This window comes from Procambarus clarkii, chromosome 4 (assembly GCF_040958095.1).
Source record: "Procambarus clarkii isolate CNS0578487 chromosome 4, FALCON_Pclarkii_2.0, whole genome shotgun sequence".
NCBI classification, from domain to species: domain Eukaryota; kingdom Metazoa; phylum Arthropoda; class Malacostraca; order Decapoda; family Cambaridae; genus Procambarus; species Procambarus clarkii.
The window spans coordinates 20,304,268-20,321,264 of NC_091153.1; the positions used below are offsets into that span (position 1 = coordinate 20,304,268).

The following is a 16,997-nucleotide window of genomic DNA, read 5'->3' on the forward strand; positions in this document are numbered from 1 at the left end:
GATAGATGCAGTCAACCCAACCATCTCTTTCCTGTAATATCTCTGTGGCTCGATCATAGAAACTGAGTAAATTCCATACACAGGATCTTCCAGATCGAAAACCATACTGTCTGCCTGATATTATATCATTTCTCTCCAGGTGTTCTACCCATTTAGTTTTGATTAGTTTTTCCAATACTTTTACTATTACACTTGTCAATGATACAGGTCTATAATTGAGGGGGTCTTCCCTGCTGCCACTTTTGTAGATTGGAACTATGTTAGCCTGTTTCCACACGTCTGCTACGATTCCTGTACACAGGGATGCCTGAAAGATCAGGTGAAGTGGAATGCTGAGCTCAGATGCACATTCTCTCAGAACCCATGGTGAAACGCCATCTGGGCCAGCTCCTTTGTTCTTACCGAGCTTCTTTAGCATATTTTCCACTTCATCTCTAGACACCTCTATCCGCTCTATGTTGTTCTCTGGAATTCTTATTGTGTCTGGTTCTCTGAAGATTTCATTTTGTACAAACACACTTTGGAACTTTTCATTTAATGTTTCACACATTTTCTTTTCATTTTCCGTGAATCTGTTTGCCATTTTCAACCTATGGATATTATCCTTTACCTGCAATTTGTTGTTTATGAATTTGTAGAATAGGCCCGGTTCTGTTTTACATTTATCCGCTATCCCTTTTTCAAAATTTCTTTCAGCCTCTCTCCTTACTGCTGTATAGTTGTTTCTCGCATCTTTGTATCGCTGGTATGTTTGGGGGTTTGGCCTCTTCCTATACTGATTCCATTTTTGTGTCTTTTGGTCTCTTGCCCTCTCACAATTTCTGTCGAACCAATCCTGTTTTCTGGCCCTGCATCTCTGTTTTGGTATGAATGTTTGTGTGCCTTCCTCGTATATTTTTAAAAATTTGGCATACATTTCATTTACTTCCCTGCCTAGCAACAATTCTGTCCAATTACACTCATTAAAAAAATTTTGAAGTTCCCCATAGTTGCCTCTCCTTAAATCGAGTTTATCAACTGTTTCAATGTCCCCATTTTCTTCTAGATGATATCTTAAAGCATAATCAATGTCTAACAGGACGTGATAACTCTTTCCCAAGGGAGGAAGGTACTGGATGTCAAATATCTCTTCTTCTTTCCTGGTGAATATTAGATCCAGTACTGACGGTACATCTCCTTCCCTCATTCTTGTGGCCTGCTTTATGTGTTGATACAAGAATGTCTCCAAAATGAGGTTCACAAATCTGCATGTCCAAAAGTCCTCCGTTCTTGCTTCATAGGCCTCCCAGTCTATTGCTTTAAAGTTGAAGTCCCCCAGTATCAACAGTTGTGATTTATCTTTATCTGTGCAATAATATCTCTTATGACCATTATGAGGCCCTCTCGTTTGTCATCTAGTTCTTCCTTTGTCCATGTGTTGCTTGCTGGTGGGCTGTAGGCATTTAAAATTATCAGCTTGTCATCCTGATTCCAGATCTGCAATGCCATTATGTCAATATCTCGAGGATTTTCAAATATTAACTCTCTTACCTTCAGGTGTTTTTTCACCAGTACAGCCACTCCTCCTCCCTTCCTAGTTTTCCTATCACATCTCCAAACTGAATAGCCTCTTGGAAATATGACTTTATTTATTATATTTCCTTCAAGTTTCGTCTCTGATAATGCAACAATATCTGGGACCATAAGCTGGATTATATCTTGCAACTCCAAAGTTTTTGATCTCACTCCATCTATGTTGGTATATACAATTTTCAAGAACATGTTCCCTTTTCCTTTGCTCTTTACTCCCCCTTCCACTACTGATCTTGTTGCTTTGTTTTTATGTACCATTTCACAAGCTTTCCAGTCCCTGTCACTTTGTAGAAAAAAGAATTTCTGTCTTCTTCATTTCTATCCCCATTTAGATGTTTTGCCTCAATTAGGTTTATTTTCAGCTTTTCTCTGTCTTCCTTGGAGAGGTCTTGTCTTATTGACCAAAGTGTGCCAACCTCATCACTCTGCAATTTCCTGGCATTTCTTAGCACTTCCATCATGTTTTTCACTCCATTAAACGTCACCCTTAAGGGGCGGTTCTGGTCTTTCTCATATTTTCCTATCCTTCTAAAATCACAGACATTTTCCTTTGTACCTTCTCCTAAACCTACTATTTTCTCAATGATTTTCATCTCTTCTGCTGCTCTGTCCACCCTAGATGAAATTTCCTTCTCTAAACATTCAAAAATGATTATGGACTTAGTTCTATCTGCAGTGTTTTGTACTAGTTTACTGTTGGTAACCAGTTCTTTCCTAATTACTTGCCTAATTTCTGCTTCTTGTTGGTCATTTCTGGTTTTGACTACCGAACACACTTCTTTGATAGTCTCTTTCTCTGTTACAACTTGAGCATATGTCGCTTTTATTTCTTCTTTATACTTTTCTAGTTCTTTATTCACTTCCTCTATGTGAGTTATCAGTGAAGTTTTCCAGTTGGAGATCCTTACCTAACTCTATGTTAGCCCTTAGGCTCACGAACAAACTAACATTAAACATCGAAAAGACTTACTACATCTTATTTGGAAGCAAATCATCAAATGCAATTCAGCTACAGATAGACAACATTAACATCAGTAATAAAAATGATGGCAAGTTTCTTGGCCTATTCCTAGACAAGAGACTCAACTTCAGCACCCACATTCAACACATAACTAAGAAAGTCTCTAAGACAGTTGGTATACTCTCCAAAATCAGATATTATGTTCCTAACTCTGCTCTCCTCTCACTATATTATGCACTAATCTACCCCTATCTTAATTATGGTATCTGTGCATGGGGGTCTACCACTGCAAACCACCTTAAGCCCATCATCACACAGCAAAAATCTGCTATCAGAATAATAACTAACTCTGCTTTCAGACAACACTCAGCTCCCTTGTTTAAATCTCTAAACTTGCTAAATATTAACTCCCTCCACACATTCTCTTGTGTCAACTACATTTACAAAACCCTGTTCTTAAATGCAAACCATGCTCTGAAACTCTCCCTGGACAGATGTAATAGGACCCATTATCACCACACCAGAAATAAATATCTCTTTGATATCCCCAGGGTCAAACTTAATCTGTGTAAACACTCTATGCAAATTAAGGGACCTAGTCTATGGAACTCACTCCCTAGTGAATTGAAAAACTGTAAAACTTTTGCCTTATTTAAAAGCAAAACCAAAAAGTACCTAACTTCATCTATTTAGTTTCCTACACTGAGCTTTAAATTTGCTCTGTACCTAGTGGTACCCAATCTCCTAATTTTTATGTAATATCAAACAACCTTATCATTGTGTTCATTGCTGTCTTCTTTTATGTGCTAGCCATATGCTGTATTGTGACTACCAATTTTTGTCAACTACCATTCAAGCTGTCATTGCAATCAATCTTATATTGTTTCTGCTGTATTGTGCCTACCAATTTGTTGTCAACTACCATTTTAAGCTGTCATTGCAATCAATCATAGCTACCTATGTGCTTTAATATACTGTACCTATAATTTTCTCTCATCTTTTTTTTTTTCATTCCATGTAATCTGTTATCATTTTTTTGTCTATAAATTTTGCAAGTATTTACCTCCTTAAAATTTTCTTAGATTAAGGACCTGCCCGAAACGCTGCGCGTGCTAGTGGCTTTACAAGACTGTAATTACCATAATTGTATCCTCACATTCCTTATGTACATTCTTGTATATGCATAAATAAATAAATAAATAAAATAAATAAATAAACTTGGAGTTGTTCACCATATGAGTCTATTTTCTTGTTTATTTCTTCAACGTCACCACACTTCATTTTCCACTCCTCATTTTCTTTCACTAGTTCCTTGATTTGATCCTCCTGATTTGTTACCTTGTCTGTTAATGCAGTAATAATCTTACCTTGCTTAAACATACTCCCTTTGAGAGTGCAAAGCTCACTCCTAAGAGCTCCATTGTCCTCTTCCAATTTAAGCACTTTTTCTTCATACTTCTTTTGCATATCTTCAATTATCTCTAACCTGCCAAGAACACCTCCTTTCCTTATATCTTGTGATGAGAATCCTTTGAAACCATCATCTGTTGGTGTGTCTACATTCTCAGTGGGGATGGTGGCGGCGGCCATCTTTGTTTTTGGGGTCCGTCTAATTACCACAAGCTACCACAAGCTACACAAGCTTCAGAAAGCTTCCTGGCAATACGTTAGTAATGAATAAATATGATATGTTAGGTTAGGCTGACCTAACCTAACCTAACCTAACCTAACCTAACCTAACCTAACCTATCCTAACCTATCCTAACCTAACCTAACTTAACTAAACCAAACCTAACCTAACCGACGCTTGGATTGTCGACTTGATTTGGCGTCACCAGCTTTTTATTTTTGCCTAATTTCTTTATAAAAAGATACTTTTCCAGATTAAAATTATGTTTTTTCGTGTTGTACATTCAGCACCAACATTATAATGAGTAAATATATCATATTTATTCATTATTAACGTATTGCCAGGAAGCTTTCTGAAGCTTGTGTAGTTTGTGGTAATTAGACGGACCGTTGATTTTGTTCTATAACCAAAACAAACTTTTCCACTCAGCTATTTTCACTCACTTCTACTTGTTTATTGTATTTTATTTGCTTTTACACTTCCCTGAACCTTTATGTAACCTGGAACACCACTGTAGCCCTTAACCTGTTCCCAATACTTAGGTAATTCGATATTTCCAGGAGCTTGCTGCAGTGTGACTCCTGCCTCCTCCAGCTCACAGTCACAGTCACAGAGTGTGTAATACAGTGTGTTACTGTGTAAATAGTGTGTGAAATTGTACATATTGTAATTTTAGTGAATTTTTAACAGAAAATAATGCGACAATAAACATTTATTGTGGACACATTACTGACACATGTATCACAGTTCCATGGAACATTATGAAAGTTCTACTGTATACATATTGTAGAGAACACAAATATGCATCATATACAATAAAAAACAAATAAAACCACATTGGAAATACATAAAACAAATAATGAAAATATATTTGTGGCAACACCCGGTGCTTGAATGGCCCGCGTGACCGTGTCTGGGCGATTCACGCATGGGCGACCAGGCCCTGATGACGTCACAGTGCACATTGTCCACGTCCTCACAGCCAAAGTAAATGGAATTTGGTATTTATTTTTACACAGACATGTTCAGGGAAGGGAATTTATCATTTTACGAAGAAAAAAGATTTTTGGGGGGAACACTTTATTTCATGTGCACAGGGGGAATTTAACAATAAACTCGGCACAGCATGGTGGTTAAACACTATGAATGTGTGGATATAAATATAAATGCAGTAAAAAATTCCAAAATATAATTTTGTTAATAAAATTTTTTAATGTTATTTGAAGATTTATTTGGCTGAAACTTTGACATTTATTACACATCCCCCACCAATAGCTTACACAAGTTAAAATATATTGGATAAATTCACTGTGACCAGAACTTTGGAATTAAATTTTTTTTTTTTTTTAAAGTCTAGCTTGCGGCCCAATTTCTGAGCAATTCTTATCAATCCTACATGTACAATGTTTCCAACTCTACAGATCTTATGATCCAGAATTTTAATTAACCTAGATATTTAAGAGTTATGATTTATCAAATGTGCTCATGTTAAATTTTGGGTTATCTTGAGAAGATTTCGGGGCTTAGCATCTCCGCGGCCCGGTCCTCGACCATGCCTCCTTGTTACACACACCCCAGGAAGCAGCCCGTAGCAGCTGTCTAACTCCCAGGTACCTATTTACTGCTAGGTAACAGGGGCATCTGGATGAAAAAAACATTTTGCCCATTTGTCTCTGCCTCCACCGGGGATCGAACCTGGGACCTCAGGACTACAAATCCGAAGCGCTGTCCACCCAGCTGTCAGGTGCTCATAATTTTTTTTTTCACATCAGCTAGATACATACTAAAAAAAAATTAAACATAAGAAATCAAGATGAGATGCTATTATGATAGCTATTAGATATTATTAGATAGATATTATGAAATTGGCTAAAATTTGTATTTGTTTTTTATTTTTTAAAATGTTGGAAACTTTAAACTTTTTTCTCTCTTTTTGTATTTATCTTACAAAACTGAAACTTTTATCAGTTTGAGACCTGACTAATACAGTTTTGTCAAAAAAGGTTAATTGAAATTAACGAATAAATAATTTTTTATTTATTAATTCTTTACTTGCCCCCTAAAAGAGAGGAGAGAGAAGGACAAGGAGACTGCAGCAACTTAGACCATTACTCACCCAGCGCCCATGATCATTCTCAGGATGACCAGCTGCCAGTAGGCCATGGCAGCTCCTGTCAGCCCCGTCGCCAGAGTGAGTGCCATGCAGCACACCAGTACAACCAACTTCCTGTGGCACACACAAACATGTTAGCCAGATTCAGATACAGTCATTGGGAAGTATCAGTTGTGGGTGTCAGCAAATGTCAGGTGTGGGGTGTTTGCATATATCAGGTGTGGGTGTTGAAAATGACCAGGTAATGGTGTTTGCCAGTGTCAGGTGTGGGCATTGGCAGATGTCAGGTGTGAGTGTTATAGAGTCAGGTAATTGCCTAAGTGTAATTACCTAAGTGTAGTTACAGGATTAGAGCTACGCTCGTTGTGTCCTGTCTTCCCAGCAATCATTGTAATACAGTAGTACCTCAATTTACGAATTTAATCTGTTCCCAGAGAAAAGTTGTAAGTCGAAAATTGGTAACTCGAAACAAATTTTCCCATAAAAAATAATGTAAATTAAATTAATCCATGCCACTCCCGCAAAAATATTAAATTAAGAATACATTTCATACAGAATAGCACTCTTTTTATACTAGCTACAATACAGTATGTATATCGAACCTTTACTGAGGACTCTTGTTGGCATATGGAAGACGGTGAGAAGGGGGGTGGAGGAGAGGTGAAACTTTTTGGGAAGGGAGTCCCCTTCCATTATAACATCAGGCAGTAATGACGTCTCTGGAGCACTCTCTCTCTCTCTCTCTCTCTCTCTCTTACATTTTGCAGGCATACCACTAGGACTTGGTTGTGGCTCACCACTTGCTTGTCCTACTAAGAATCTGTCTAAAGACACTTGTTTCTGGGGGGAAGCCACGTCAGCTCCCCGGAGCTATACCAGGCTGATATGCTAATGTTAGACTTTGGCATCAGTCATGTGTATGGAGTTCATAGGGCCTACCAGGGACCACGGCCAGAACCTGGCCCCCTCAGAGAGGCAAGGGGAGCAATGGCCTATAGAAACCTCTGTGTGGTTGAAAGCAGTCTATGTCTGCCATCAACCGGGTCAAGCATCCAGAAAGGTAAGCGTCCCAAAACAAACCCCTATTCTGGTTAAAATTGCTACCAAAAGCCGAACTAGTGGATAGAACTCCCCAACAGAAAACAAGTAAACTAGTATGATGTCACATCACCGCGCCGCTGTCTGCGCAGCTCCCCCCTCCCTAGGAGGGGGAAGGGGGAGCCCCCGGACCTCTCATGCCGGCTATCCACCCATCAATTCTTCGGCTGATGCTAAAGGCACCGGTTGTGTGCTGCGGCTCCAATAGTTGTTTCAGCATTGTACCTAGAGTGTGGTGTCTGTCTTCTAGGTGGTGCGTGAGCCAGGAGGGAGTCTCCAGTACTCAGGCTGCATGCGCCTAGGGGTTACCTTCCCTAGGTGCCCTCTAAGTACTGCCCTTGGGGCTTGGGGTTACCTTCCACAAGTTCCTTGGGTACTGCTTGGTTACCTTCCCTAGGTGCCCTGTAAGTACTGCCCTTGGGGGTTGGGGTTACCTTCCACAAGTTCCTTGGGTACTGCTTCTGCTAGGCTGTTTACTGTTTGGTTTTCGGCTGCCCTTTGTGTGCTTTGGGATTAATCTGTCTCCCTTGTTCGCCTTCGGGTAAGGGGCAGTTTGCACTGGTAGGGGCACAAGGTACGGCGCAGCTTGTTTTCACCAATCATAGCGGCCGGCTCTGTTCCGCCTGGGTACACTGTCTTCTTGCAGGGTTTTCTGTTTCTTTTTGTTTGTTTGCCTGATGGGGGGGGGGGATCTGCCTTTGGTTCTTGCCCCCTTTGTACTGGGTTCTCATCCTTCTTCTGGTGGTTCCCCCTGCTAGGTCCCCGTGAGTGTACACGTCCCGGAGGTTCAGTTCTTAGAAAGTTGTTTGGTAGACTTGGGCGCCGGTTTGCAGTACCCTGCCTGGGATTATCTGAGCACAAGTATTTTTATAGTAAACATCGGGCCCACGCTCCCCCTGGGAATCCCCTAGGGGGAGCGTGGGCCCGATGGATGTGGCCCCGGAGTCCCCCCCTAGCTTTGTGGGAGTTCGAGGGTTGCTCTGTCTCCTTGTCTCAGGGTGACTCTCCCTGTTTTACCTCCGTCTGCTGCCTGTGGGGTGGGTGACACCATCGGCCCTGAGTCCTGTGAGTTTTGTTGCTTGTTTGTGACTCGGTTACCTAGTCTTATGCTGACTATGTGGGTGCAGGCAGCACGGGCGTTGCACGTTACGTTTCGGTGGCAATGCGCTAGGTTGTTTGCTCCCCGGAAGCCCCGAGGCTGCCCTGTTTTAGTTGGTGGTCTTGTCGGGTCTCCTCCCCCCCCCCTTCCTCCCTGCATCCGGGTCCTTACTGTCTGTGGGTTCGGGGTCGGGGTGGGGCTTACATAGTTTTGAGACTTGGTTGGTCTCAAGGAATTCCCCTTCCGGGGTAGTGACGGGGGCATTCGAGCCTGTTCCTCCAGCTATGTTGTATGAGTTTGCCAGTGGGCTCACTTCCTTAGTGATTTTTACGGCTGCCCCGGTTTTTTCTTGTGAAGCTGGGGCTTTGGGGGGACAGCTCAGCCCCGGGGCCTGCTGTGTGGGTTCCCGGGGCTGGGGTGAGGCTGACATTGGGGCCTCAGGCCCCGTTGGACCCCGCCGGGGTTTTTCTACCCTCTGGGCAGGGCTTGCGGTTACGTGGAGTGGGGTTTTTCCTTCCCCACTCGGAAATGGACTCTTAGGACCTCCAGTGAGAGGCAGCCATCTTGGAAAAAATTCCCAGAATGCCCTAGGTCTGCTGGCTGGATTAATACTGAATGAGCAACCATGGGTGGCGCATGCGCCTCTGGCTCCCAAACACCTGTCTGACGCGGTGTTGAAAAATAACGCTCTGTCGGTGAAATTCAAACCTTATTGTTTGAAGAACATAAGGGTCATAATATTGGTGAAACTAGGCACAATAAAGACCTAACACAAAGGTCGGATGCAAGTGATACAGCACCTATGAGGACAATACAGCAAGCGTATCCAGTTGTAGCTCTGACCATCACCCTTGCAATACTATGCTATCTACAATTTATTTAGATGATACATAGATGAATCATTTTCTGCATTCAGTGATGATGCATCTGATACAAATAGCATAGATGAACAGTGTTAGCAGCTTCCATGGTGGTGTTTTCCATAGATATTTTCAAGAATGCCTGAATCTCTTCCTAACTGACGGACACTCTTTGAGGCTAGCTGAATCTCTTTTTGACTGATGGACATCTCTTGAGGTATGCTGAATCTCTTCTTGTGTGGGACCATACAAAGCGATCTTTTCAAGACTACAGTGGGGCCTCGACTTACGATAGTAATCCATTCCCAGAGACGGATCGTAAGTCGAAGCAATTTTTCCCATAAGAAATAAAGGGAATTGAATTAATCCGTTCCCCACCCTCCAAAATATTAACTTACAAATACATTTTATACTGAATACAATTTTTTTTCTAACTACAATACAGTACAGACGTTTATCTTACCTTGATGGAGGACCCTTGATGGCATATGGAAGATGGTGATAAAGGGGGGGGGGGAGTTGGAGGAGAGGTGTTGGTGATAAAGGGGGGGGGGGGGAGTTGGAGGAGAGGTGTTACTGTTTGGAAGGGGAGTCCCCTTCCATTATCACATCAGGCAGTGATGTTTTCTCTGGAGGTACTCTCTCTCTCGTTCGTTTTGCCTGCTTACCACTAGGTCCTGGTTGTGGCTCTTTGCTTGATTTTCTCCCTTTTCTCACAAGGAAATGTTCCATTGAAGATTGTTTTACCCTTCTTTGCAACACTTGTCTGTAGTGAGGCATCACATTGTCATTAAAAAAATCAATGCAATGGCCTACTACAGCTTTATCTGGCACTTATCTTTTGCCACTTTAGCACTCATAATGTCATTTTTCTTAGCCAGTAGGGTGGATATCGTTTACTGAGATTTGTTGTACTGCTTAGCTAGTTCAACAACCCGCACACTATCTTCATATTTACGAATGATCTTTTGTTTTGCTCTATGGTCATCCTTACATGGGTTTCCATATGTTGAACCTTACCACTGACTTTCTTGGGACCTATGGCGTGATATATAATAATTACTTTTATGTTTAAAAAGCAAAAATCACAACAAAAACGGAATTTCTTATAGGCGTGATCGTGACTAAGCGGGCAGCTGTAGTAAACTGAGGCAGATCGGCCCGCGTGACCGGGAACCCCGCGCTCAGTCGACCCGAATGTGTACCAACAAATATCGTTAGTCAACGACACCATTGTATGTCAAGTCGCATTTTTCGATCAAATTTACATCGTAATTCGAAATTATCGTAAGTCGGGGCAATTGTAAGTCAAGGTGCCACTGTACCTTATAAATTGATCTTTTCCTATAATCTTTTCAATACTACCTTATGCTTTACAAGCTTGGCTACATACAATCTACAAGTACTAAAGCTAAGGGTGTACGTGAGTGCGTTATTTGCAAGCACACAGAATGAAGAAACAGGAAGCGAAAATTTATCTGTACCTGGTGCACTGAGAGCGAAGTCACACTGTGTACCATGGGCTACTTCGTTGATTATTACTCACTTCCAAAGTACTGAGTGTGTAATACAGTGTGTTACTGTGTAAATAGTGTGTGAAACTGTACATATTGTAATTTTAGTGAATTTTTAACAGGTAATATTGAAACAAACATTTATTGTGGACACATTACTGACACATGTATCACAGTTCCAGGGAACATTATGAACGTTCTACTGTATACATATTGTAAAGGACACAAAAATGCATCATATACGATAAAAAAAACCTAATAAAACCGCATTGGAAATATATAAAACAAATAATTGAAAAATATTTGTGGCAACACCCGGTGCTTGAATGGCCCGCGCGACCGTGTCTGGGCGATTCACCTATGGGCGACCAGGCCCTGATGACGTCAAGCGCACCTTGTCCACGTCCTCACAGCCAAAGTATGTGGAATTTGGTACTTATTTTTACATAGACATGTTTAGGGAAGGGAATTTATCATTTTACGAAGAAAAAATATTTTTTGGGGAACACTTCATGCGCATCGGGGGAATTTCACAATAAACTCAGCGCAGCATGGTGGTTAAGGGTTAAACTAGGGATGTAGAATCAATGGGCATTTATACACACTTCAAACACAAGAATGAAACACGTGGGGACTGGCACAATATTTTTGCATTGGTGAGACTCGAGACACAACCAAAGTGCATGCATTACATATATTTTATCCACAAATAAAGAGAAAATACACTCAAGGAAAAATCTCACTCACCAGGTAAACGAATACAGTTCTGTTCACTTAGACATAAATGGAGGTCAATAACCTCACACAATGAGGTAAGTACCTTAGGAGTACACACCACACAACCTTTGTGTGTGGCGTCTCAGCCCTCCCTCTCAGGAGTGCAGGGATATTCTGCTCCTCTCACGGAAATGTTCAGGAAAACTTTACACAGAGAATCATACTCATTCATTCATACATTCTCTCAAACACAAATTAAATATAAAGATTAACACAAATAAAACAAACTGGTATTTTAGTTAAGAGAAACATTACATTAACAACCACAAAAGCTAAACTTTATATACCAGTAATTACATTGTTTTTCTTGGGGGGAGTTCTTGATCTATGTTTGGTCTTGGGTTGCACTTTTTTATCAGTAGGGGTCTGTGTTGGGGTGCCTCCCTTTCTGGGTGTCTAACTCTGATCAATAGCAAACATGAATATTCTCTTGTACAAGGGAGTTTTCATAGGTCATTGCTTCCTTCGCCTCTCTGAGGGGACCAGGTTCTGGCTCGTGGTTCCCGATAGGCAAGAACTCCGATGACTGAAGCCCCAGACTAATATAGCTAATATCAGCCCGATAGCTACAGGGAGCCAACAAGCCTCCCCTCAAAAAAACCTGTGTAAGTGTCAACATATATGCTGAAATTGTCTCCATATAGATACACTATAAATAGGCCTATACCACCAACACTAATACTTTTACAGTGGTACATCTCTGGCCTCTTGGTATCAACTGTTCAATTTAATAAAACTGTTAACTTGAAAATCTCATATTTAAGTTTCAAGAATATTCATTATGAATTTATATACAGGAGCTCCAATAAATTATCTCTCTAGATCATCTCTTTTTTCCTGTATTGATATGGATGTGTGGTGAACAACAACTAAAACTTAACCGGTGTGCCAAGAGTTGATTTTCAGTGAATGAATCTACGTTTACCCTGGAAACAAATGCAAGGCAACTCCTTTGGTTTAACTTAAGTAGAAAACTTGATTATCCAGTGGCTAAATCCAATGGAACTTAATACAGAGGGCATTGGAACTTTTGTTGTACAACCTGTGTAGCTCAGTCAGTGAATCCCAGTGGATACACATTACATCTCTTACCTGTTGAATCTGTCGGAGATGACACCAATGATGACGCCGGCGGTGGTGAAGACAGCGACGAATGCTGGACCAGCCAGCACCTGGTACTGCAGCCCCAGGCCAGAGTAGTCCCATACACAAGTTGTCTGGTTGTCACCCTCCAGAAGGTCATTGCAGCTGCAACACAAATACTCAGATATTGTAAGACAATACTGTAAATACAAAAAAAAGTTACATTTTTTAGTGTTGCAATAATGTGTGACAATATTTAATGTGTTGCAAGGTTTGGTTATCATCAATAATGCACCGCAAAATCCAACACACAATTAATACAATACATTTAATGCAGAGTAGAGGCCCAAAGAGTAATAAATAGGATATAACTCAAAAATACCATGATTTAAGATAAGTATTATTAGGTTTACAATGCAACTAAATTGCTTATGAGTACTGCATTGCAAAATTTTGATATAAAGTCCACTTTCCCACCCTATTGTTTTATTCCTCATTCTCTTCAACCACATTTCCTCTCCTCTTCCTTCTCCCCCACCCTCTCCATCTTTCTCCTCTCTCTGATGGGAGAAGGGCCCCGGGTTGGGATCCCCACCGGAGGGCCCCGAGTGGGGACCAGCACCCGGGGGCCCCCCGGCGGGGACAGGAGCCCCCGCCAGGGGGGGGGGGTGTTATGGTTCCCGGGCACACCAGCCATGGTCACTTGTCTCCTCTTAAGTCTTACTCCTCGTGTCAACAACCATCTATTGCGGCTCACTTCATGTGTTGTTTTTAGTTTAGTTCATTAGTTCGTTCACTCGACAACGCTGTCGTCTGACGCGGTTGAGGGACACTCGACAACACTGTCGTCTGACGCGGTTGAGTGCACGCTACGCTCCTCACTCTAAGCTGTATATCAGCCCTTAAACTATCGCCAGATGATGTAGACCGCCACCCACAGGCAGCTAAGTACATGGAGTCCAAGCATGTTATAGCAAAACCAAAGTAACCGACCAAAATCAACTCATTCCATCTCAAATAAGTTTCAAAACAATCCTCTTCGGCTGTGAGTACCAGTGCATGCTGCCGCCACCGCGCTGCCTGACGCAAGTTTCTTCACAAAATATACCCCCAGTCCATTCTAACCAATCATGTCTCCTAAAAATATGACTGTACAGGGAAATAAGGACAACAAACCCCTTAACAAGGCATCCATCCCGGCCAACTCTAATAATATTCGTGTTTCTCCGTCTGGAAGCTCTGGGGTCCGGGGCGACGGTGCTGCCCTCCCCTCCACCCCATTGAGCAAGTTGAGCAAGGGAGCAGAGTCCTCTCAACCCTCTCCTATGGACATGCTAGCATCCCAGTTTAAGCAACTCAAGCGAGCTTCCGGTCCTTCAAAGGAATTCACAAACTGGACCGAGAATCAGTGGTTCAAAAAGTGGTGCCTAGTCCTCGAGTCTCAAAATACTATCATCTTGAGTCTTCTAAATGAGAATCTAGCGAACCGCGCTAATCTCCAACAACAACAACAAGAAATAACCCCTCCTCCGCGAGGATATTAGAAACTGCAAGGCTAGCCAAGACCAACTACAGCATGATTTGAATGATCTCCGTGAGGAAAACAACCTTCTGAAAACTGATGAAGCCATGAAAAAACAGGAGGAAGCTCTCAGCAAAATGACTGCATGTATCAGCACATTTTCAGCCCAACGTTCCGTCTCCCAGGATGAACAAGACCAGCAAAAGCTACTAGACTCTGTTATCGTGTCATCCCAAGATATACCTGTGGAACATGACGGTGAAAATTGTGTCAAAATAGCTCAGGATCTCTTAAAAAACAAATTGCAGCTCTTCCTAAACAAAACTGATGTTATTGCTGCCTACAGAGTAGGCAAAAAGAATCCATCATGTCAAAACCAGCGGAAAATTCGCCTGAAGCTGTCTTCCCAGTTCACGAAATCCCATCTAGTCTGGACAGCTGCATCCCAACGGAAGGGATTATACATCAACGAGTGCTTGACTAGGAACAGACAGCAACTCCTCTACCGCCTGCGTCAAATCCGTCAACAAAACCCAGAGGCGATTCATCAGTGCTTTGTTAGAGATGGACTGATAAAGGTGAGAAAAACCGCAGAGGGCAAAATGTTCACAATTACTAAAGAAGAGAACCTCAACACTTTCCTCTCCCAATGTGGTTTGTCTCACCTCATTATCACTCCCAGTGAATTAACTTAATTAACCCCCTGTCAACTAGTGGGGCTAGGTTTCTCAAGTCTCCTTGTTTCATTTTCTGACTTAATTTTTAACTTACTCTTAACTAGTCATTTACTGAAATTATTTAATTGAGTGCATTAATAGTTCTTCAGGTCTTATTAATTATAGTCATAACTGAACTATTTATAGTTAATAATCATTAGCTTAAATTTGCCTATGCTTATTATTCAACTTTTCTTTGATTTCATTTATTACCTAGGTTGCCTAGCCTCGCCATGCTCCCTTACTCCATTGTACCCCTGGCTTTGCCTGCATCTCAAATTGCAAATTGTTACTTACAGTGTACCTGAGAGTACTTGTAAGCAATCTACCTCATTTTTCATTTTTGCTCAATTTGTTTTTGTATTGCTTAGTCTTGTTTATATTTTTGTTTTGTATTTCTATATCTTGTGTTTTGTATAGTCCATGTTTATATGTTTTTTCTTTAATCTCATTTATTACCTAGGTTGCCTAGCCTAGCCATACTCCCTTACTCCATTGTACCCCTGTAAGCCCCTTTTGTGTTTGTTTTGTACAGTATTGTGTACATTTTTTTCCCTATTTTATAGCTTATTTCTACCTTGTAATTTGCCTTTCTTTCCTTGTTTTTCCTGCAATCAGCTTTTTTTATGCAGACAAGTATAGACCCAGAACTTAACCTCTTATCCACTATCTATGACAATAATCACTTTAATGATCTAAATTGCAGATATTTTGCAGCACATGATGTAAACAATGTATTAACTCATAATCACAATATCTCTGTAATCAATTTGAACGTTAGATCCCTAGGTAAACACTTCGATGATGTTAGTGCCTTGATTGAAGCTATTGACAACAAATTCTCTTTTATTATACTTACTGAAACATGGTTGAAAGAGGATACTACTCAACTCTTTAACATGCCTAACTACTCAGCAATTCACAGCTGTCGTCAACTTCAGAGAGGTGGTGGCACTGCTCTTTACTACCACCAAGAACTAACATGCTTAAAAGAAATTAGAACTAGAGACTGCTATGGGGAGTATATCTTCACCAGCTTCAGAGTCAAGGGTGCCGAGTCTGTCCTGTCTGTGGGTGCAGTTTATAGAATTCCTAACACTGATGTGTCCGAATTCAACTCAAACCTTAGAAATCTAATACTTGATAACAGACTGAACAAAAACCACCTAATTATCGCAGGGGACTTTAATATTGACCTCTGCGAGCCAGAACACCCTACTGCTGTTAGCTTCCTCAACTGTATGAATTCCTGCTTCCTCATACCCTTAATCACTAGACCTACTAGAATCACTGATAGCACTGCCACGACTCTAGATCACATCTGGACAAACATAACCTCTCCGCTTACTTCAGGTATAATCACTGATATCACTACAGACCATTACCCCACATTTCTCTTAACTAACATTAGCAAACCACCTCTTGAGTCAAGAGAGATACGTTTTAGACTACACAATGAAACTGCTATAGACAATTTTATAACTGCTGCTGATAATGTCAACTGGGAGTCCGAGTTAGGTAACATAGAGGACATCAACCTAGCAGTGCAATCTTTTCTTCAAAAAACTCTTAGCCTTTATAATACCCACTGTCCTATGCTTACAAAACAAGTCACAACCAAAAGGCTTAACAATCCCTGGCTTACAAAGGGAATACTTAAATCTATTAATAAAAAACATGACCTTGAGAAGAAGTATAGGTTAGGAATTGTCTCCAAAGAATTCTCAAAGAATTACTCATCATTGCTATCTAAGATAATTAGACGAGCCAAAACTAAATACTACGAAGATAAATTTACCCAAATAAAGAGCAACATTAAACAAACTTGGAGAACAATTTCACAAATATTGGGTTCAAAGAAGTCTTTAAATAACAAACCGACTCTCCTGTCTAATAACGATGGTCAGCTTTCAGCCTCTGATTCTGCTATTGAGTTCAATAGGTTCTTCTCTTCCATTGGTTCATCCCTTGCAAATGATATTCCATCTTCCAGTACTGACATTAAGGACTATCTTACAGGTAACTATCCACAGTCTCTGTACCTAAAGCCTA

General features: G+C 41.0%; 1 protein-coding gene across 3 annotated transcripts in view; it reads right to left on the reverse strand.

Annotated features, from left to right (window-relative positions):
- The window catches only part of LOC123751029 (hexuronate transporter), a 330,789-nt gene that overhangs the window by 131,044 nt on the left and 182,748 nt on the right, over nucleotides 1-16,997 (reverse strand). For all 3 annotated transcript variants that reach the window (XM_045733135.2, XM_045733143.2, XM_069333199.1), the window contains exons 3-4: nucleotides 12,717-12,872; nucleotides 6,280-6,390 (exon numbers count right to left, since the gene is read on the reverse strand). In XM_045733135.2, coding sequence (XP_045589091.1) covers nucleotides 6,280-6,390; nucleotides 12,717-12,872 — 267 coding nt within the window. The remainder of the gene's footprint in view (nucleotides 1-6,279; nucleotides 6,391-12,716; nucleotides 12,873-16,997) is intronic.